This window comes from Oryzias melastigma, linkage group LG12 (assembly GCF_002922805.2).
Source record: "Oryzias melastigma strain HK-1 linkage group LG12, ASM292280v2, whole genome shotgun sequence".
NCBI lineage: Eukaryota > Metazoa > Chordata > Actinopteri > Beloniformes > Adrianichthyidae > Oryzias > Oryzias melastigma.
In genome coordinates this window covers 5,266,731-5,288,897 of record NC_050523.1, presented here as the reverse complement: position 1 = coordinate 5,288,897, position 22,167 = coordinate 5,266,731, and the positions used below count along the sequence as shown (strand labels likewise).

Below are 22,167 nucleotides of genomic sequence, written 5' to 3'. Positions count from 1 at the left end.
CATATTAATGGGATAGGGATGACATTAAGATACATTTCGTGACAAATATTTATTTCTAAAAATTAAAATGTCGTTTTAGAGCTAGCTTTAATCTTAATATTTTTTCTTTTTCTTTCTGTGAATTTTGATTAACCTTGTTGTAAAATAATGTTCTTATTTATGTGTAAAATAATAAAAAAAAATAATCATCTTGAAAATAATGTTTTACTGAAAATGAATAGACTTTGATAAACTATTATCCTTAAAAATAGTTATACAATATTTTTATCTTAAATGCAGTTGACTCGAAAACAAAACTACTCCAAAAATAAATAAAAAAATAAATAAAAAAAATCTGGCCTTAAAACTGAAAATTAAAAGTAAGGATAATAGTGTTCAATTCTCTTTAAAATGCAAAAAAGATCAAAATAAAACAGATTGTGTCTTATAAGGTGGCAACAAAAAACACACTGGAGGTTGTCATTTTCATATATTTGTATATATTCATATATTACACATTTAATACACACAATAAGAAATCATAAAATAGACAAAAAGTGACTGAAATATAAGGAAAAAGGTGAGAATCATCTTACACAATGATGTTTTTTTAGTTGTTTAATACAACAAATAAAAAAGAGGAAAGCTGAATTTAGAAAGAGCTTTTTTTAAGGATAATTTTAACGTTTTTTAGGGTCAGCAAGAACCAGCTTGCTAATACTGAACAGTCGCACAGTCTACACAGCCATTTTAAAAATGTGCTTACCTTTTTGGAGGTTAAGACCCGATTGGTTAGATCATATCTAAACTGATTTTTTTATTGTCTTTAAAAAAATCAGAGAAAAGTAAAGATAATTTTGTGAGTAAATTAAAGGTTTCAAATGCCTCCGAACATCTAAGAAGTGGTTTATTTCATCCTGAAGAATAAAAAGATGCCAGTTGATTTAAAAAATAGGGACTTATGCTTAATTTTTCTTGGTGTCTCATGGATTAAACTCCTCTCCTATAAAGGTTTCAGCAACTTTGAAATCACAGTTTTTAGGCAAAAAAAAAAAAAAAAAAGTGCCACAGATCCACCTACTTATGGAAGATAGAAATCAGCCTCTGCAGAAGCAGCCCTTCATTAAAATGACAAGAGAAGCACCAAGAGTCAAAAGTCACCAGCTTTTTTTGCTTTGCTAAACATGCTGAAGAAAATCCCAGCATGCACTGGTGCAAAAGGCAAGAGAGGTGAGTGATCCAGCCCAGTTTCTAACAGGAGAGGTCCGGATAAGGCGTTTTTTTTTTTTTTTCCAGACACTCTGAGCCGACGCCGTGAGGCAGATGGTGACAGTTTATCAAAGCACAAAGAAAAGTCAATCACAGATCCATCGCTATTTCATATCTTGGAAGATGAGACGCGTTTCCCTTCAACATCCACATATTAGAAGTAAAAAACACAATCGGGGGGCACGCCGGTGCTGCCACCGTTAACTGTGCTGCGGTGTACAAAAAAATTAGAAAATGTAGGCACATTTAAAACACACAGAGGTGTGGTTAAAAGCTCCATTTGGTGCGAATGTCCCTGGATTTTTGACTCCTGAACTCTAAAGGGCTTTAAGAAAAACAGATTCAGAAAGTGATTGTTTGTAGTAGAAGAGAAGGCACTGATATCTGTTGATGTTATTTTAAAGGTCAGACTGACATGTGAGGGATGTAAAAGACGGATTCCACCTTCATCGCTTCATTGCACATAATCGACACAAACAGAGAAAAAGACAAACATCAGTAAAGAAAGCAGGTCTGGGTTGTTATTTACAGTTAGAAAGGGTTTTTCTTCTCAGAGAAAAAAGCATTTGGAGGATTATTAGTGCACTTTTTTTCTTGTTTTATGATTTCAAATAGATTTATAGCTAATCAATAAATTGCTTCTTGACTGTACAAAAAGGAATTGATCAGAGAATTCTTAGACTTTATATCTACACGTTTCCTGAAAGCGCATCTTAAGTTTTCTTTTATTCTTTTATCAACAGTGTTCAATACTCAGTGCTGCTTTTTGTAGTGAGATTCTGGCTTCCTGTGTGAACCGCTGCAGCTCCGCTCGCATTCCCTGCGTTTTGTGTCGAATGAGGGGTTTCTTTCCTTAGCAGTCCGCCATGTAGCGCCCTGAGGGAACAGAGAGAAGATTTTTTTTTTTTTTTTTGGCGTTCCACATCGACCATCTGCAGTATGGAGGAATGCGACTCACCGGTGGCAAATCGTTTCTTGCTGAGGGAGAGCCTGTATCCCGAGCCCTGCAGCTCCATGTCCACTCCAGACAGGGTGGAGCCCTCGCTCATGAACTGGACTGCCAGAGTGGACGGGTTGGACGGCCCGTTTGAGAGGTCAAATTTAGCCCGTATAGACCCCGCACCTGGAGAACGAACATGTGAAAACGGTGGGGAAGCTGGAGTGTTGTAAAACAATCATGAGAAACGAGCTCTTACCTTCATTTTCAGATTTACTGGAGAGGTCGCTCAGCTTCCAGAGACACTTATTCTGCTCTGAACTCCTGAAATAAGATAAAAACGGTTAAAGCTCAGATGTTTCAGTAAGGCCGTTCGTCCACATGAGCGTCTCACCATATGGAGTTGGGCAGAGATTGCACGTTAGTGACTCCTCCGTCTACAGGGACCAAGACCTGTACGTTGGTGAGCGACCCCGGGGAGTCCATGGATTCTGGGTTGTAGCGGTAATCCACCCGCAGGTCCGTTGTGCTCGGTGTACACTTCCAGTACACAGCCAGGTTGAGCGGGGTGGAATGGATTCCATCAGACTGCACCTGAACGCAGCAAAAATCGCCTAGTTTTTTATCCAGGAAAAACACAAACGTTCAAACATGAAGGTCGTGTCACACCGCCGCCGAGTCCAATTGGCCCATCAATTGTATGTAATTTTTGTTTTTGTGATAAAGAAATGTTTCCTGCCTTCGTCATTTGTCGATGTGCGCAGATGTTTGTCGAGGGTTTCAGCCGTGAATTTAATTTTAAGCTATTCAATTTTCAATTCAGTTTTTCATATCAAAGTTTCTAACAGATCAGATTTCAGCCCTCACTTGTTGCTAGGCTCATGAAAGTCTCCCTGACGCTCATACAGTCACATTCAAATTTTGTAACTGACGCACAAATCACTAATGAATTGCATATAAACAGTGCAATAATCAGGCATGGTTCATTTTTTTTTTTTTTTTTGGTGCAATAGGAGCAGAATAGCAGAAGAGTGACACGGCCTTTAAGGCATTATGTAGTGAGAATCGCGGTTCACTATCCTATTGAATCGGATCACCGCCTAAGTAATGATCCACAACCCTAATCTTTAACACTAGAGAACCCAAGAACATCTTTTTCCAGCCTTTTAAAGTTCATTTTCTTTTGTTTTCCTTTTTTGGGATAGCAGCAATTACGAAACAAACAAACAAACAAAAAAAGCCTCCAATTTTGATCCAAAATCTTTGTGTTTTTCTTTTTGTTACAGCATTTACCGAAAACTGATTATTTTTGACAGTCACAATATGAAATCACAAACAAAACTGTCTATTTAGAACGTTTATTTTTTATTAGTCCCGTCAATCGATTAAAAAAAATGAATCAGATTAGTCATACTTTTGTGCTGTGATTTATCACTATTAATGACAATATTTTACTAGATCAATTTTACATGATAACAAGCGATTTTTGAACAAAAATAGGCCAGAGAGGAAATTTTCCTTCACTTTTACTGTCTGAAGTTTTAGATGTGTCAAGTATTAATCTAGAACGGTAAATTGTGTGAATACAATGTTGTGTCAACAGTAAGATGAGCAGAACTCTAAAGACTCTTGTCTGCAAAATTACTCCAAGAAAAACACCAATAGATGCTGATATACAGCCATAAGAAATGAACCTGCAGACATAAAAAAATAAAATAAAATAAAATATAAAAAAGTTCCGGCAACATATATCAAATGTTCTGCCTCACCGCTCAGACTGCTTTGAAAAAAACATTTTCTTCATTTTCTGGACAACAAGAGTTGAGTAAGAGTAAGAGGTGAACTTTCTCTCTGAACTGATGCTTAATTTAACCTAAAGACGAGGCTCAGCGACGCATTGTCATGTTACCGTGACAACACGCCGGACCATGGATCAAATAGTCCACTTTTTGTGAAAAAGCGATCTAAACCAAAAAAATAGCAAGCTTAAAGTAATACAAACAACTGAATGAATTTTTATTTCTTTTGAAGGTGACCATATATAATAGAGATAATACCTGATCAAGTGATGAACTTTTTCTTTGCAAGGTGTAATTCATTTGCATTAATACATTTTAATTTGCTAATTCTTTTTGATTAATCGGATGCATAAATGGTTTAACGTTCACAGCCAGAGGTTTTTTTGTGTAGAGCACTTAAAAACAATATTTAATGTTTATTTCTGTGTTGAGTTACAGAGTTTTAGAGTGAAGTTTTTCCAAACAGGACGTTGTTTCAGGCAAACCATAAACGTTACACGTGACAGACCAGAATGAAACATAACTTTTAATTTATTGTGATAAATGGCCAAACATGAAACCCCTATAAACTGTGTAAATCTGTGGATGAGGATTTACTTCCTAAAGAAAGAGGATATCGGACTACTGGAGGTGAACGCTCACTCCAGTAAAAACAGTGGAGATAAAATACGACAACATAATCAGAACCATATTCAACGCAGTCGTATTTCCTCTGGATTTCCACTGGATTTATTATTTTTTTGGTTCTGGCTCCTCACCTGGTACTTCAGGATGTCCACGTTGTAGTAGGAAGCTGAGGGGTTCTGCTCCGAGGATTTTCTGAGGTAGGACGTCAGTGCTTGCATGTTGAACCAGAAACTCTTGGAATCTGAATCACTTTGGGAAGGATCACTGGACGGAAGCCAAACACACACACACGGAATAATCAGAAGCTCAATTAATCTCTGTGGCTTTGTGTGTGAAGCTCCAGCAGCTTGGAAAATATGAGGCAGTTATATCCAACCAGCTACTAAATCGTGAACTCCGGTTGATTCGATTAGCCTTGCCATGAGGTCGGGGGGAACCGGAGCGAAGAGAAAATAAAGATGTTGTTTTTTTGAGACTTTCTTTAGTGGAAAAAATACATATTTAGCACCTTATTGAAAGCAGGACTGGGTGTGAGGTAAAACACACATTCAGCACCTCGTGCTCCAACAAACGAGGTGAGAAATGCAATAAAGTGTTGGATGAGTCCGGTGCTGAATGAAGCAGCAGTTAAATGAAGTGTCGTTTCCTTCAGAAGAGACGCGAGCAGCTGAGCAGCTGCCGGTGAGCGTCTGCTCTGACAGCCTAGCGACAGCTTTATGTTCTGGCGATAATTGAATTTCCCTCCTCTGACGCGTCCAGTCCAGATCTGGTGGATCCTCACCTGTGGAGTAGCTGCACGTTGGGGAGGATCTGCTCCAGCCGGCTGGCGTTCTTCAGTTTGAAGGTGAGGACGGCGGGGGACGGGTTGGACGTGAAGACCTTGATGATGCCCATGGGAAAGGAGAGCGTCATGTCTCCTGTGATCTTCACAATGCACCTGTGGAGAGAACACCTGGTTTAAGGATGAAGAACATCATTTAGCCTCTTTGGTACGGCCATTCTCAGTACTGGACTGGTTTCGTTAAAGACAATATTTTTACAGACTGGCTGCAAAAATGTCTTTTTTGGCTTCCAGATTTCCTTAAATTTTAAGAGTAAAGTTTATCTTCATCATCTGTAAAATATCTTTATTGGAAATCATTAAAATGTGATCGGTCCGTGAGTCACTTGGTACAGAAAAAAGAATCTAACTTCAGTTATTTTCATTTACTTTATGTTCTGATCCTGAACAAAGTTTTATTTTGAAAATACCATTTTTACAATTGTTGCGTCATTTTATTATGATTTATTTATCCATCGCATCTTAAAAGTCAGACGTAGATAAAGCTAGCGTCCGGTTTGAAGCCTTGACCCGCTGACATTAAAAAAAAAAGTTACGAATTTCTTATATTAAATACAATTGTTAACATTTCTTCCACATGTGCAGAGAGAGCACAGTTTTGTGGTTCTCCAGTGTAAAACAGCTGCATGAGAGGACTGGATAACGTTAAAGGTTGGTGGGTGTTTGCTCCCCTCTGCAGGTCCTGAACTCGCACAGGGCTTTGGCTGCATGACTTATATTTAAAAAAAAATTCCATTTGCTAATCTCCTGCAAAAATAAGCCTTCTGCACAGCAGCAATTTACCAGCAGTTAACCAATAAAAGACTGTATGTTTTTCTCTGATGTGGAATCTGACTCAGAATCTGCTCATGCAGGTAATCCATTCTGAAAGAACGGTGTCAGACTCGTGCAGAACATTACACGCATGCAGAATGAGCGGGGTGGGGGGGCTGTCTCCCTGCTGCAGGCTGGACTGTAAAACTCCACAGTGACACTGGAGGTATAGAAAATAAAGTTGCGGTCTTTAGGTTGTCATGTGAGACTCACTTTGTGGGATCAGCTCCTTTGAAGTAGGCATTAACTGACTCTGTGAAGGCCACGGCAATGGGCAAGGCATCTTGGGATGCCAGGGTCACAGGGCTGGGACCGCGAGACGTTCCTGAGAGGAAGAAAAAAAACAACATGGGTTTGACCCGACTGCAGATCGAAAAACACAAACAAAGCTGTCAGAATAAGAAGCGTGAAAAGATGATCTGCATCTTTTTGGTGTTTCATCAGATTTCATTCAAACTCTTTTTTTAAAGACCCTCTCCAAGGAAAATCAAGTTTTTGAAGTTTTCTCATGTTCTTGTAACACGTTTCTCATCATAAAGGACATAAATTAAAATAATTGAGATTAAAACTATGTTTCTGAATATTTTGTTATTGCGATTAGAGCTGTCAAGAGATAATTACTTTTTTAACAATTAATAAATCATGACTTGTAGTTAATTAATCCAATTAATCTATTTTTAATTGACCATCAAAATTGCTGTGAAAAGCCTAATTTCGAGGTATTTTTATGCAAATGTGTGACATTGTGACGCAGTAAAAGAAAACAATTTAAAAAGTGGCCTTAAGAAGCTTTTTTTTTTTAATTTTTTTTTTTATAACAGATTTCTAATCTTTACTTTTACACAGCCGAGGTGGATTATTTCAGTCTCAAACTTTCCGAAATATATAAAAATAAAATAAATAAACAAATAACATCAGGTTCAGAGTGCTCTAACTTAACATATCATAAAACAGTAGGAAAGCATAGTTTGTGGCCAAAAACTACTTATTAATACCATGTATATATATCTGTTGACTAGTGCTGCCACAAATGATTATTTTATTAGTCGACTAATCACTGATTATTTTTTCCGATTAGTCGAATAATCGGGTCATGCGCAAAGTGGATCTAAAACACACATTTTAACCATCATTAGCTTCAAACTAACTAAAAATAAAAACAACAAAGATGATAGTTTATTAAACTTTTAATGAAGTACGTCACCTCTGTCCTTTTCAGGGATTAAAACAAGATTAAATCAGTTGAGAGAGAGATAAGGAATATGCTTTCCATCAAACTCATTTTGACAGGTGACCTTTGACCCCACACCATCCATCATACTCGTTTTGACAGGTGCCCCGCCCCTCAAGATGACGTAACAATTGAATATCAAATTTATATATAAAGGGTATAAAGGGTCAAAGGTCACCTGTCAAAATAAGTTTGATTGAAATTATATTCCTGATCTCTCTAATGTGGTTAGCATCTGAAACAAGGAACTATTTTTTACAAAAGATAAAGTTTAGCTCTCACTGACTCAAATATGAAAGAAGTACATTTTTTGGTGCTGAACGCTCACAACTTTGTTCAACTTTACCACACTCTGACTCCATATATTATAAAATAATGACTAATAGACTAATAAAATAGTTGATGACTAATTTAGTAGTCAATTTGACATACCGTTTTCCACAGTTTACAGTCACACATTATGCTAAGAACTACAAACGTTAATGGCATCACAACTGCGGCGTGCGCTCGCTGTGTACACGGACACTGACACCGATGTTAGGCGCGTTTTTAGTGTAGCTAAAAGAAAATGTTAATGCCAGTCAACTGTTGGACTAAATTTGAGAACATGACAATAGAGATTAAAAATGAGACTTACTCGATTAATACAAATATGATGCTAATTTGCTGTATTTAAATTAATTTCAATTATTTAATTAGTCATTTGGCAGATTAATATACAAATCGTGGTGAATCGGGAGCAGGCGAAAAAAAAGCAGTTGGAAAAAGCTTGTAGTTGTTATATAAAATCTAAAAGTAGCTTCATTCCCATGCATCCACTTGTGGACAACTAGATTCCTGAACGTCTTCATTTCCTGGTCTGAGCTGGCATCAGGCTCCAGACTGTACGGCTGGATTGCACAGATATTGTTCGCCCTTTTTGTTGCACCGCTAATGTTGGGTTGGGGTTGTGAGGGGCTGTAAGCTAGTGGGAAAGAGTGTAAGCAAAGGGATGATGGGAAATAAAGGCAGGCTCACTCTGCACTAAGTCAACCACAATTTAAAAGTTAATTTCTAATAAACTCCTGTCGATCTGCAGAAACTATGTCCAAGAAAACGACAGAGATTTTTTTTTATTTTGGCTAAAAACGGCATAATCATAATTAAAAGACCACTGGAATGATTTAACAACAGATTAATAAATGATTGGAGTGGGAATTTAAAAAAATGATCCTTGATTAAACAGAGCAGCGTTAGACATTCAGGCATCATTACTGGGAGTTTCCTGCTGGGAAACAAACTTGTTACTCATAAAGCAGATCAGCTGCAAAAACGTTCATCCGGCCGTCTGTTCGCCAAGCCAGACCGGGGGGGTTAGTCACTCAGCTAAAACAGGGCGGGGTTCCCCCAGCGTAGAGCTGGACTTTACCTGCCGGCGTCTCGCACCGCTTCTCAAAGGTCGGCAGCTTGGCTACAAACAGATCATCTTCTGCTGACCATAATAAAGACGGAGAAGAGAGAGGATACAAAAAAAAACCCAGAGAGAGTGAGAGGAAAGATGGTGGTGATCGCGTTTTTCTTTCCTTCAGTGAATTATGACTAAACATTTCAATGGAAGAAGATGAGCTTGGAGGGGAAGACTCACTTTGGCTTAGTGGAAAGAGAGGAGACAGGGAGAGCAGGTCTGTCTCAAAGGAGGAAAAGGGGGAAGGAAAGGTGTGCACAGCTCCTGTGAGGGGGAGGAGATGGAGGAAAGGGGAGGCACAATGTGGTGCAGAAAGAAAAATATGTCTGCTGAGGAGGTGAGGAGGAGGTTCACCGACGAGGAGTGAACGGAAAAGGATCGTACCAACAGTGGGGGTGTTTGCGGCACTGAGCGATGCGTTCGAGGATAGAGAGGACGAACTCTCTGCTCGGGCGAGCGGCGCTGTCGGGGGAGGGCTGGCGCTGGATGTTTTCGGCGGGCTGAAAGGGCGTCCCTGACAGAAAACAGTCAAAGTGCTTGTTAGTCACAAAATGAAGGGAAAAAAAGCCCATTTAATGCAAATATTTGGCCAAAAGACTAAATATTTTCAGCTTCTGACAAAGGAATTTTGCATATTTGCTTTAACATTTCAGAATAAAAAACATAAATCCCCACTACAGAAAAGATTAAAGGTTTTCCATTTGTATTTTGAGCTCCAAAAGCCTTATTTTTAGCTTTCATGTTCCTATAGTCACAATTTGGAGAAAAATCTTACAAATATGACAATTTGCACTTAAATTGAAGAATGTTACGCCTGTAGCTTTTATGCTATGTCTCAGATCCCCTAGAGGCAAAACATTGTATTAAATAAATTGGGGGCTCGTCCGGGATCTGTCAATCTCATGTCTGGGATCTTTCACTCTATGCAACAGATTTCCCTAGACAAAAAGAGGCGTAACAAGAGAACTATCGTTTTTAGTTCAAACAATTAACAACAAATTAGCTAAACTCTACTTTTGAAACCATCAAAACCAATTTAAGAAAATGTTTTTAATCAACCATCTTTGAAAAGTTTCATCATCATGTCTGGCATTGGGGTTAACCATGCAGCACAGTTTGGTTTTATTGTTATTTTATAGACACAAAATTATACATGAATATCGGATTGAACTTGTGAGGCCAAAAAAATAGCTTTATAAAAGCTTTATTAAAAAATATTTTAAGTAAAATATTAAATTTGAAAAAGATATATTTAAAAAAAAAACAAGAGTTTTAAAATCAATTATATTTTTGAATAGAAAGTGCTTAAATGGGTCTAAAAAGTTCTATTCAAAGGTAAAGCATGGCAGTGGAACCATTATGGTTTGTGATTGATTGTTGAAACATTTAGTCAGCACAGAGGAAGTTCATGCAATTGTTTTTATACCTTAAACTTTTAACATATTTTCACTGAAACTTATGTATGATCAATTTGTATCTAATCTAAACAAGAACTGAACTTTTAATGACTAATATAATAAAACACATCAAGGTTTTGTATACTCACGATTTCATTGATTCCTGTGAGTTTTGCGGTGGGAAGTTTGGGCCTGGATGAGGGTCGGGGTGGGGGCATGAGGGCTCCGGTTGCCAGGGGTGTTATGGGTCGGTTTGGTACTGGCACTAGACATGAAAAAATGGAAGTTTCAAATCAAGAAAGAGAAAAATATGATGAATAGTAGGTCAAAACGAGTGACTTTGACTTTTTATAGATGCAAAGATAAAAAAAAAAAAAAAAACAAAGCAAAACATGCAATAATCAGCACAAAACATACAAAAATCAGGATCAACACAGAGATGAAACGTGTTCCAAAAAAGCAAAAAGAAATTGACATAATTGTGTTATAAATAAAAACAGAAGAACAAAAACCAATAAAAAGTTAAACAAAAACGCTAAAAAAGCCACGTCAGTCTCAGTCCATGCTGTGTACCGTTCATCAGTTTCCCTGACGGGCCTGCAGCCATCGGCCTATCAGAGGAGACATCAGTGACACAGAGGGGGCCGGCCTCTCGGCACGACGCTGCATCATCACACAGAAGGCTGCTGGTCCTGCTGGAGCCTGAACGCAGCGGCTGGAGCTCCTTCACAGATGAGCTCAGGTGACGCGCCGGAGCAAAGTTGTCGCTGAACGCCGTCCACTGGCTCTGGGACCAGGACGAAGCCGTGACGGTGTCGGCGCTCTTCGGAGGGCTGGCGGCGCCGGGGCTTTTCACGGGGTCTATTGGCTCAGTGGGACGGGTGGTGGGGGCACTCTGAGCTCGCGCTGGGGCGGGTTTGAGAGCTTGAAACGGCGCCTCTGGTGACTGCCAGGGTGAGGAGGAGGATGAAGAGAAAGAGGAGACTTCTTTGGAGAGCAGACACTCTGCCTGATGGGGAGGGCGCTCCTGCTGCGGCGCCGAGTCAACTGAAAGAGGCAGCGTGGTTGACAGAGGCGGTGAAGGTGAAAGGGTTAAAGCAGGAAGGAGCAGAAATCATCAGTTTTTCAGACAGACAGGTGAACTCCTGCAGTACTGTTTAACACTAGAACTTCAGCTCCAGCGTTTACACTCTTTTGACAGCCATAACTGCTCAACCGCTTATGCAGTAAATGTGAAAAATGAGAAAAGCAGCTTTGTGTTGATTTGCAACACTTTATAGCAGAGTTCTCAAACTCAGTTTACCTTTGGGAACCCTAAAGACAGAGTCTGGCTGAGGCTGGGCCATAAGGAGTTCCATTTGTGCCAAAAATATGTTTTTGGGTCCATTGTCTATGTCTACCGAACAACTTTATTGAACATTTGTTCATGTCTATGTATTACTAAGCAATATCTTCTGCGTGTCCTGAAACGTCAGGAGCTAGCGACGCTAGCAACCGTTGCTAAGGACTTTTCTGACAACCAGATCCAACGACAATAGCAAACGCAAAGTTTTAAGCAAAAAGCTGAAACATCACAAAGCAAATACAAAACTACCATCAAAGAAGTGTGGACATGCAGAAGATATTGCTTAGGAGACATTAAACTTTCATAGTAAGGTGGGTTCTGCAAGGGGCCGCCATATTGAGACACCTGCTTTATAGTAAAGAAGTGCTTACGCAATCAATGTAAATCAAAACAGGTCCAAACTTTTTGTTTAGTCAAAATGGTCACAGTTAGAAGTTGCAAATAGCAGGAATGTGGCATGAAAACGAGAAAAAACCCAATGATGGTTTATAGAAATGTTAAAATGCTACAGTTAAAATCTGTGTTCCTTATGAAACAAGTAAAGGTAAATTTGTTTAGTGTAAAAGTGTAAAGTCCTTCAAAAGAAACATGATAAGGCCTTTGAGTTCTTAAATAATTATGGTCATTTCATCAAAACATGCTTTCCTTATTAATTTATGTCATAAAACATTTTTTCTTTTTCGAAAACAAGTTTACCGCATAAAAAAAGGAGGTTTATTTTTAGAATAAAGCAACTAACTCAATATTTCACAGTTAAGATTTTAATTCTGCTATACATTTGCAGATAATTACAAACAAAATGCTCCTAAAATCGCTTATCTTGAAGATAAAACTTTATTTATAGCTGCACAAATGCTACATCGCATGCCATTTTGCATAAAAATAAAATTCTATTGTGCTAAGATGCTAAAACAGATCCTGCAGGATTGCAGCTGGATGTACACACAGTTTACCTGCGGCCTCTGGCAGGAAGACGTCAGAGTCATTCGTCAGAAAAGATGAAGAGATTGAAAGGGAGATAGAGGCAAGGTCTGACAAAAATAAAGTAAATCAAAGAACACATTAAGATGTAAACTCAAAAACAGAGTGTTACAAAGGGAAAAAAAAATACATGATATACAAACAAATCTTCAAATAAAATCAGAAAAGGCAAAATGAAAAAAACATGACCACATTTGGACATTTTCCCTGTTGGAGTTAAAGCTGCAAACTCCTCCCCCTCATCCAGAGAGCGAACCCGCCCACCCGAAGCAAACCTTCATCCCCGATCCTGACGGGGGCACCTGTTGATGCTCTTTTGACTTTAAAGCCGAGACCTTTGACAGTAACGAGACTCTGTTTGACAACATACGTGCCAGTGGGCTTTAGGGCCGACCCGCTGACCCCAGCTAGGTGCCAATTAACTGTGGATTATGCTTAACCTGGGTAATGGGTCAGTGCTAATGTCACTCTGTTAAACGCTGGTAACAAACACAAAAAACCTAAACAAATCCCGTGTATGGATATTAAAAAACAAACTTTGAAATGGTCAAACGATGAAAGAGGTCTTCAAAAAAAAAAAAAAAACTGAGGGAACAGAGATTTTTAAGGAAATAGAAATTGACTTTATAGGGATAAATATATATTTTTACTACAGCGATTGACATTTGTTTATTATTGCTTGACATTTATTATTATAATTAGATTTATTTGAGATAATGTTTACATTTACTAAGTTTTTCTTCAAAGATCCTCTATAGAACTCTATAAATGCTTTTTAGCTTACATGCAAAAAAAGGTCATGTGATGTCTTAGTTAACATCAAAACAAGTTGTTGAGTCCTGACCTTTTAAAATAAGTTTTAAAAAAAATAAAAAACATGGAAAAAAAAAGAAATTATTTGAATTCTCTCTTAATAATGAGATTTTCACAACATGAAAAAACAAAGAATACACTTCTAACAGTATTTCTAAAATAATAAATCAGTTTAATCACACAAAAAGTAATATTTTAGTTAAATAAGAAAAAAAACTTTAACATTTTAAGTACAAATGTGGGTTATTTCATGTCCCACCAACATTTTACAAGTAAAAATAATCCTAACTGTCCACCATTCATTTTATTAATTTTGCTAAAACTATAAAAAAAACAGCTAATAGTTTTTAAATTATAAGTTTAAAAGAAAAAAAGGCTTAAATGTAAGAAGAATTTTAATATTTTTGCCAAATAGAATAAAATCAGTCAAAACTTAACAAAAAAAAATGTTTTTTTCTAAACCAGAGGTGTCAATCACTCAGGGGCCAAAACACACCTGAGGTCACGGGCCGAACAGGATAAACATTTATTGAACACATTAAAAGAAGTAACTTTTTAAACATAAATGAGTAAAAATAAACAGAAATATTTTTCCAGAATAAAATAACTTAAACCTTTTATAACTTTCAATATTTGACACTCTATAATAATATATTCTGTCAAAATTATACAAGTTAGTTGCTTCAATATGTTAGCAAGATAACATATATCTGGTCCAGGGCCTCGACTTTGACACACGTTCTAAACAATTTCACACAAAAGAACAACAATAAATACGAATCTGTGGTAGAAAATTAAACCCAGAGTTTAAGAGACAATGTTTTCAGGCTTTAGAGGTTACCTGCTGACGCGTAGGAGGCTCCGCCGAGCTGAGGCGGGCTCAGCGGGTCCAGAGACAGGAGGTCGTTATTAGTTAGTCTGCAAAAGGAGGTGTGGGCATTTTTAAGATATGAAGTTTAGAAAAAGTTTTACATTTCAGAGAAGCAAAGCGGTGGAAGACGGACTCACTCGTAGGATGTTGGCCCTCTGGACTTGGCGAGTTCATCACCTGCAGAAAAAAAGAAAAACATGTTTGAAGTCGGGGAAAAAAAGTTAAAACTTCCACATGTATTAAGAGAAGCTGTATTTGAAATGGGTCCCACCAAAAAGCAAAAGGCCACCTGGATAAAGTAAACACCCTTTCCCGCTGAGTTACAGAGGAATCCAGCACCAGTTAAAAGTTTCTGTGTTTTTGTAGAAGATAAAGGTTAGATTTTTACCAGGATGTTAAAATTTATTCCTCCGTATTCTGCATACAGGTTAATATAGTTTTTAATTCAGTGGAAGAGCTTCCAAACAGAGGATTGAGGGATTCTCCTGTGTGCCCCTGACTGAAATGTTATTCTGATGTGAATGAGATTTCTTGACCAGAAACTCGGATCTAAAAGCACCCAAACTTTTAGCGGTTCATGAGTAAACCTCTCAGAGTCAGTGGTGTTAGCTGGAGTCAGCTGGCTGCAGAAAAGGCTCCCTGTGAGAGGACAGGGACGAGGACCGGGGCAGACTTCTGGGGTTAAAGGGAGGGCAGGGTTGTAGGTCAACTACTGTAGTGAAAACATACTCACCAGAGCCCTGGGGCTTAGGCTTTAATGCAGATACTCCTGTCAATCCTGAGTGTATGTAGAGTATGCATCTATCAATTCTTTTTTTTTAATTTTTAAATCAATACATATTATTGACTCGGGCCTAAATGCAGAGAATGAAAGCCCACAGAGATGAGAGCAGACTGGATCAGTCATAGCTGGAGCAAAGATTTAAACTAAAAACTTTACTTTGTTTGTTTATTAAAATCCCTTGATTTTTTATTAAACTACGAAAAACAAAAAAATCTTTGCTTTCATGCTGATGCTAAATTAGTGGTTTGTTGCACATTTGCATCAACAGATGTCAAGGGGCCACCATGGCAACGTCTGTATCTCAGAAAAATGATGACTGAATTGGCTTCAAGTAAGTCATTTTCACTCGCTCTGTCCAGTTCTCCTATACAGTCAATTTGTGAACACTTTGAGCTAAATGTGCGTTCAAGAATGAGCATTAAATTCCCAGTGTGGACGTAGCTTTACACTCAAGTACCATTCTGATCATCTTTTGATTCACTTTAAAAGCGTTCCCAGTGATCTTTTAATTATGATGCTGCGGTTTTTTGTTAAAACAAATTAAACTGTCGTTTTCTATGACATAGTATCTGCAGAGCGGCAGGAGTTCATTAGAAATTTGTCTCCGAGTTGTGGGCGGGGTCGTTGTTGGAAAAATCCAAAAATATTGAAGCTCTGGAGAAGAGCTAAGAGCTTGTGCCCCACCCAGTGTACTTTCTACATCACAAATACGCTCTTTTTCCAAATGAATTTTTATATCTGCTCCTGATACACAACAATTTCAATAAAGAAATACTCAGAAATTCAGCTTTAAGCCTAATTTTCTTTAAATTTGTCCTCCATCCTAAGAAAAATGCCACAAAAACATATTAAAACACCAAAACAACAATTTTCATCAGGTTGGGTTTTTAACTATTTTTTTTCCATCTGGCTTGCCGTACATTTTTAGTTTAGACTGCTCATGTTCATACAGAAACTTTGAAATCTTTAAATCATTTTTCAGGTGTTTTATCAGACAGACCTCTCAAATGTTAGTCAAGGAAACGCTTTCTTTTCAATTTGTCACAACTGAAGTTGAAGCGTGACCCGTTTGCTTGTTTTCCTCGACACCGCACATTCTGCACATGTTCACGCTGCTGTGGCGCACGTCTGAGAAAATACTTTCAGGCCACATGAGGCGTGACGAAAAATCAACAGGAGTATTCTAAACTCTGCCAGTTTGCAAAAGCAAAAAAAGCTCGTCTGACACATCCAAACACAAACAGCTGATTCAGTGATCGGTCTTATTAGTGCCACCGGGGGGAAACATCCCTCCATCGTCACATTTGGACCAAAACTACAGCCGTTTACTTTTTTTTAGATATGTTGGTTTTGGCGAGGGGGTTTGTGGAGTTTGCCTCTTAAGGTCAACCAATGTGGGCCAACAAAAATGTGGCCTAAAAAACACACACACAGTGAGATTGCAAAAAAAAAAAAAAAAACACTTACTGGACTGGTTCCTCCTCATCTGCCCCTGAAAACGCAAAAACAAAACAGACGTTCATTAATCAGGAAGGCCCACCGCAGCTTCCAAACTGGTATTTGCCAGAAATGTATTTACATGAAAAAACATGGTATGATAAGAGAGATGTGATCAACACTTTAGAACAGGGGTCCGCAACCTCTCCATAGTGGCTCTATGGTTAGAGAAAAATACAATAATAGCATTAGTTTTATTTAGATTATTAAAGTTTATAAAAATAAATGACTGAAGTACACCTCAAAGATAAACTATGTAGAGGTTTTTACATCCCTGCTGGCTTGAAGAGGTCTTGTTTGCTCTGTGTGTCCTCCAGAATAAACAGATTTTAAATACTAAGCAAAATTTTGGTCTGATCCTTTATTAGTTTAAAACCCATATTATTTTATGCTGTCCAGAGCTGCACTGGGATGATTCTGTTAGGCAAAAGGCGCCTTTTATTTTGAAAGGAAATCATAGACTTCTGTCAAATCTAAAAAATAATTTAAAATTTTGAGAAAATGCTAGTTTCTTTTTATATTTCTGCTACTATTCGTGCCACAAAACAAGTATTTATTATTACAAAAAGACATTGTTGTTATGTCCTGCTGCTGCTGTGCTGCCCCCTTTCAACATGACATGCTGCTCACCTGGCAGGTGGGGCAAATGATCTTAATTAGCACCTGCCAGGTATTTAAGTCAGAGGCAAAAACTCTCCCCTCTTTGTCCTCAGCAGTCTTACACTGCTGGGTTTTGTTATTTTAGTTTGAGGTTGGACACTGGTAGTCTTGATTTGCGGGCTTTGTTTATTTGTTTTCTTTAGGTAGATTTAGTTAGACAGCCCTTAACAGGGAGCTACTGACTCCATGGCAACATGGTTGGGTCAGCAGTCTTCCTGACTTATTTTTTGTTTGGGCCAAGGTTCTCTCTTTGTTTTAACCAGGACACTAAATATTATATTTTGTTCTTTATAATTTAATAAACTGTGTTCTTTTTATTCTTATTTGGTGTCCAATTATTGTCCCCTTTTTTCCATTTTCCCCTAGACTTGGGGTATGTGTGTCCATTGGTGATGTAACAATTGTAACGAATGAAAAGTAGTATCAAAATATGACTTTGCGGCTCCTACTAGGTGTTGATCAGTAGAAAACAAGCCCAAATGACTCTTTTACTGTTAAAGGTTGTAGACCCCTGCTTTAGAAGAACCGATCCTCTCTGAGAAAATGTCCATATCTCTATTTTCCAAACTTTTTGGAATATTTTACTCAATAAAAACATGTATTTTTTAAATTAAGATATACACCTTAAGTTAGGATGTACATAAAATATGCTTGGAACTATTTGAACTATTCCCAGCAGCAGCGAGAAGTTTCCAGCTCACAGTTACGGACTGTAAATCACAGGAGTGCTCCGACGTCGCACATACCAGACGTTCAATTTAGGGTGGAGGGTTTTGCAGCAGTGTATCTAAGGCCAGAGACGAGTCAGCGAGGGGCAGCAGAGAACGTGCCCTCAACACTTCACCAACTCACTCACTGAGCCCCTTTTTCTTTCCTTTTATTTTACCCCGACATAAATCTGACACAGCCAGCTGAGAAACACGAGATACAATCCGGAGGATGACCAAACCCAGAGAAAGTGAGAGCACCCCCCCCCCCACTCACACATTTCTTACAAGGAGAAAGGTTAGGGAGGTTGTCAGGGGAGAAGAAAAAGAAACAAAATGGGTTAAAGGAACATAGCAAAACATTTAACCGCCGCAGAGCGACCGGGCCGGGGTTTCAGTCCCACAGGCGCTAAGCGGCAAATGGGTTCAATTACAGCTCTTTCTGACCACACACACTCACACACACAAAAAAACTCTGTTTCAATAAAGAGAACACAGCAGAACTGAACAGGAGGAGAAATGAAAAGGACAGAAAAATGAGCAGGGAGGAGTAAAAAAATAAAAAATAAAAAAAGAACATGAGTCAATGATTTACTCCAGATGATTCGCTTTAAACTTGAATCCAGATCACTTCCTCAGTTGTGTTTTTGCACAACAAAGACACAAAAATGATAAAAAAAGAAATGTAAATTTAGCTAAAATGATTAGAAAGTAAATCCTGTGAGTTTGCAACTCGTGAAGATGATTTTTTTCCAATAGAAAAAACGGTTTAAGGTGCTAATTATCCTGTAAAAGATTTAAAAGAAACCTAAAAGGAAAGGCAAACATGAAAACAAACAGGAAGGCTTGAAGGGATGGCGTGACATTGGCGTGGTGAGCGGCTGGGAGTGACACTGAGCGTGCTCCCCGGGTAGCAAATCGCTGTAAAAAAAATAAAAACACAGCGGTGTGTTTGCACACAAGCAACAGTGGCTTTAAATTTTAATGACAGTAGCTATTTTCACAGAGCGGCGGAGAGTGATTCGGAGACGGAGTGATGGTGGGAGGACAAAGCCCTGCGTGAGCGAGGTCACGGGTGTGAGTGAGCATGTTTATCCTGCTGACCAATGTTGGAAAACATTCCCAAAAATACCTAAAGGGACTCTATGTGCATTGATTTGAATATTTTTTTTAAAGAATATACAAATTAAAAAAATCGTAAAGTTTGACTGCAAGAAATAGGAAAAAAAAAAAAAACTAAAGATGTAAAATAATGGAAGGCCTCTATGGTCTCTGACAGATATTTCATGTTCTCCTGTTGCCCCCTAGTGTTAAAAGGGGTTGATGTCAGCTTGTGTTGGCGTACCGAGGTCGAAGGAGACAGGATGATGTTTCCGATGGAAGCTTTCAGCTCGTCGATGTTCGCCCGGTTGTGGTGCGTGCCGTTGTTGGGCTGGACGGGTTTAATCTGAACGTGGAACTTCCTGGGCTCGTCCTCGTCGTCGGAGTCGCTTGAGGAGTAAAAGGAATTATCTTTGGCATGTTCGAGGGAAGGCAGTTAAAGAAAAAGTGAGAGAAAAGAGACAGGTAATGATGACTGTGGAGCTGCTGGATGGACGACAGGAAGGAGCGACACAAGAATGGGAAGGATATCATTTTCGTTGACTTCTGGTCTGATACAGAAACCCTCCGCATCAACCTGAGGAACGTTCTGCAATGACACAAGAGGAACAATGTTCTTTTCAAACTGATAAACATCAAAGAACATTTACAAATCATTCCCATTGTCAATAAAAATGTGTTCAATTTTAAAAAATGTTGTAATTTTAATCTAAAAGTCCTCGACTACTGCAAAATTTTGAATTCTGGATGTCTGATGTGTAGATGTATTTCTACAATTTTATAAAAATAATGTAACAGTATTAACTTTTCTTTATACATACAATTAATTAAGCTTATTTATTCATTGTTAAGACATTTTAATAAACAAATATATTTACAAACCAGGTAAAAATATATGATTTAGCTGTTTTTAACATGTTCTTTGGATTATTTTGATGATTAAGAAAATATATAAAGAAATTAAGCTTAAAAAAAAAACTTATTTGTGAAGTTGAAAATATGCTGGGTGGGCTACAAGCTCCCTGATCTGAGTAAAGAGAGAACTCTCAGCAACGATCCGCCCACAACTCAGAGGCGAAATTTCTAAGAACTCCTGCCGCTCTGCAGAATCTATGTCCTGGAAAAAGACGGTTTTGTTTTTAAATTTTGGCTTAAAACTGGATAATCATAACTAAAACTACCGGGAACGCATTTAGAATAGATCAAAAGATGGTTAAAGTGGGACTTAAAGTACTCGACCGCTTAGAAAACTTTGAATTCTGGATACTTTTAGCCCCTTTTTGTGAAATTTGCCCTAAAATAATTAATTTATAGATGCATTTCTACAATTCGCAAGATTAATGGAACATTATTTATTTTTCTTTGAAAATAAAATACATTTATATTCAATCAATTTTAAGATGTATTAAGTAACTTTAAAATCAAATAAAACAATAAAACCCATTTCTATCAAAACATCCAAATAAATAAAGGAAAACAAATTTGACCCTAAAATAATTTTTTAACTTTACTGAATTATTTGTATCAGAGTGACCTTTATAACTACAACAGCTGGCCGTGTGTGAATGCTGATGGTGTGCTTGTGCGTGTGTCAGCAGGTGCAGGGTCATAAGCTCGCTTACAGCGTTCTGGATGTCTATAGACCCGTAATATCCAGGGGGAGCACCATTAGCAGTGTTCTACACCAACAGAGACACATGGAAAAAAAAAATGAGACAGAGGCAAAAAAAGAACAGGAGTCAAGACAGACAATGCAGAAAAAAATGATTCGACACTTCCTGCAGTTGGAAATCAAAGTTAAACCTTAACTTGAAGACAATCATGTAGGATTAGGTTAATAGAGATTTGTTGTGTTGAGCATCATACTCACATTAGCTTCAACTTCTGTGGACTCCCTGAAAGACAGACCAGCCACCATGAGTGTGTGAATGTGTGAGCATGGGACTGTAGCTGCATTTCTATTGACTAGGAAATTGCAGAAATTTTATTTGCAATTACAAATTCACCAAGTGCAAACGCAATAATAAAAAAAAAACAAAAAACTTGCACTTATTAAAAAAACGTTTTTGCACCTGGAGGAGCAGGTTTTTGAGGCGTTTTGAAATTGACATATTTTGCAAAACTGCAATGGAAACAGTTTTTTTTAATTAAATGAGTCACGTGACCAACAACCGACAGCATCACACAGCTCATCAAAAGTTGAGCGTGTCATGCAGAATTGTTGGATCCACAGCTTCTCTGTAAAATCACCAACCATGATTTTCCAAAATACTTTCATACACAGATGCTCCCACATCGTTCGCTGTTCCATATACTGAATAAGACGCCGACGTCTCCAATGATAGATGATGAGTGCTAGTGCCATGGCAGAACTTTGAAAGTATCTGCTGTCAATCAAAGTTTTGTTCACATCCGTCTGCATGTTTTTTATTGACTTTGGGTGTGATTCACATAATTATGATTTATTGAAATAAGTCTAATAAGTGTAAGTGTAAGTGTTAGTGCAAAATTAAGTTCTTTTTTCTAGAATTTTGACAAAGTTTTGCACAGGTGTAATGGAAACAGCTTGTGACTGTAAAGCGCTTCTAGCGCAATATCTATACAATTTAACAAATTCTCATTAATAGCATATTTCTGAAGTCAACAAAAGTCCTGACTTACGTGGAATCCGTGTCTTTGTCTTTCCTTCGGCCTGGGATTCCAAATGGAATTCTTTTTCTTGGTTTGGCACCTATAAAAACAAAATCTGTTTAAAAGAAATATTTTTCCTTTCTACATAAAAATAAAATCATATCAACTATGAATTTTAAAAAAAAATCGGTAACAAACAGGCAGGTTAGGCTCTGGTAGCCCCATGACCCTGGAAGGGATACAGTGGGTAAAAAATGGATGGATTAATATTCTCAAACTGTTTATTTTAATATTTCAGTATGAATTTTCTCTTTTCTAAGTGGTCAGTGTAACCGTACCTTTTCCCAATTACCATAAAATTTAAATACTGCGAAAAATTATGTTTGGTTGGTATTGCTGAGTTGATAAAGCCAGTTGGAGCTCCAATTAAGAAGGAAATG

At 37.9% G+C, this 22,167-nt stretch overlaps 1 protein-coding gene across 4 annotated transcripts in view; it reads right to left on the bottom strand.

Moving 5' to 3' along the window:
* Nucleotides 1–1,256: 1,256 nt before the first annotated feature.
* fcho2 (FCH and mu domain containing endocytic adaptor 2) overlaps nucleotides 1,257–22,167 on the bottom strand; it is a 57,120-nt gene continuing 36,209 nt past the window's right edge. For 2 of the 4 annotated variants that reach the window (XM_024299337.2, XM_036214449.1), the window contains 18 exons: nucleotides 20,967–20,991; nucleotides 20,719–20,775; nucleotides 19,628–19,685; nucleotides 19,341–19,516; nucleotides 16,599–16,623; nucleotides 14,485–14,524; nucleotides 14,318–14,394; nucleotides 12,636–12,713; nucleotides 10,911–11,384; nucleotides 10,487–10,602; nucleotides 9,325–9,454; nucleotides 6,479–6,590; nucleotides 5,393–5,548; nucleotides 4,743–4,875; nucleotides 2,580–2,779; nucleotides 2,445–2,509; nucleotides 2,207–2,371; nucleotides 1,257–2,124 (listed from right to left, as the gene is read on the bottom strand). In XM_024299337.2, the coding sequence (XP_024155105.1) occupies nucleotides 2,102–2,124; nucleotides 2,207–2,371; nucleotides 2,445–2,509; nucleotides 2,580–2,779; nucleotides 4,743–4,875; nucleotides 5,393–5,548; nucleotides 6,479–6,590; nucleotides 9,325–9,454; nucleotides 10,487–10,602; nucleotides 10,911–11,384; nucleotides 12,636–12,713; nucleotides 14,318–14,394; nucleotides 14,485–14,524; nucleotides 16,599–16,623; nucleotides 19,341–19,516; nucleotides 19,628–19,685; nucleotides 20,719–20,775; nucleotides 20,967–20,991 (2,110 nt within the window). In that variant the 3' untranslated portion in view covers nucleotides 1,257–2,101. The remainder of the gene's footprint in view (nucleotides 2,125–2,206; nucleotides 2,372–2,444; nucleotides 2,510–2,579; nucleotides 2,780–4,742; nucleotides 4,876–5,392; nucleotides 5,549–6,478; nucleotides 6,591–9,324; nucleotides 9,455–10,486; nucleotides 10,603–10,910; nucleotides 11,385–12,635; nucleotides 12,714–14,317; nucleotides 14,395–14,484; nucleotides 14,525–16,598; nucleotides 16,624–19,340; nucleotides 19,517–19,627; nucleotides 19,686–20,718; nucleotides 20,776–20,966; nucleotides 20,992–22,167) is intronic. The other 2 variants (XM_024299338.2, XM_024299339.2) reach the window with 2 other exon arrangements.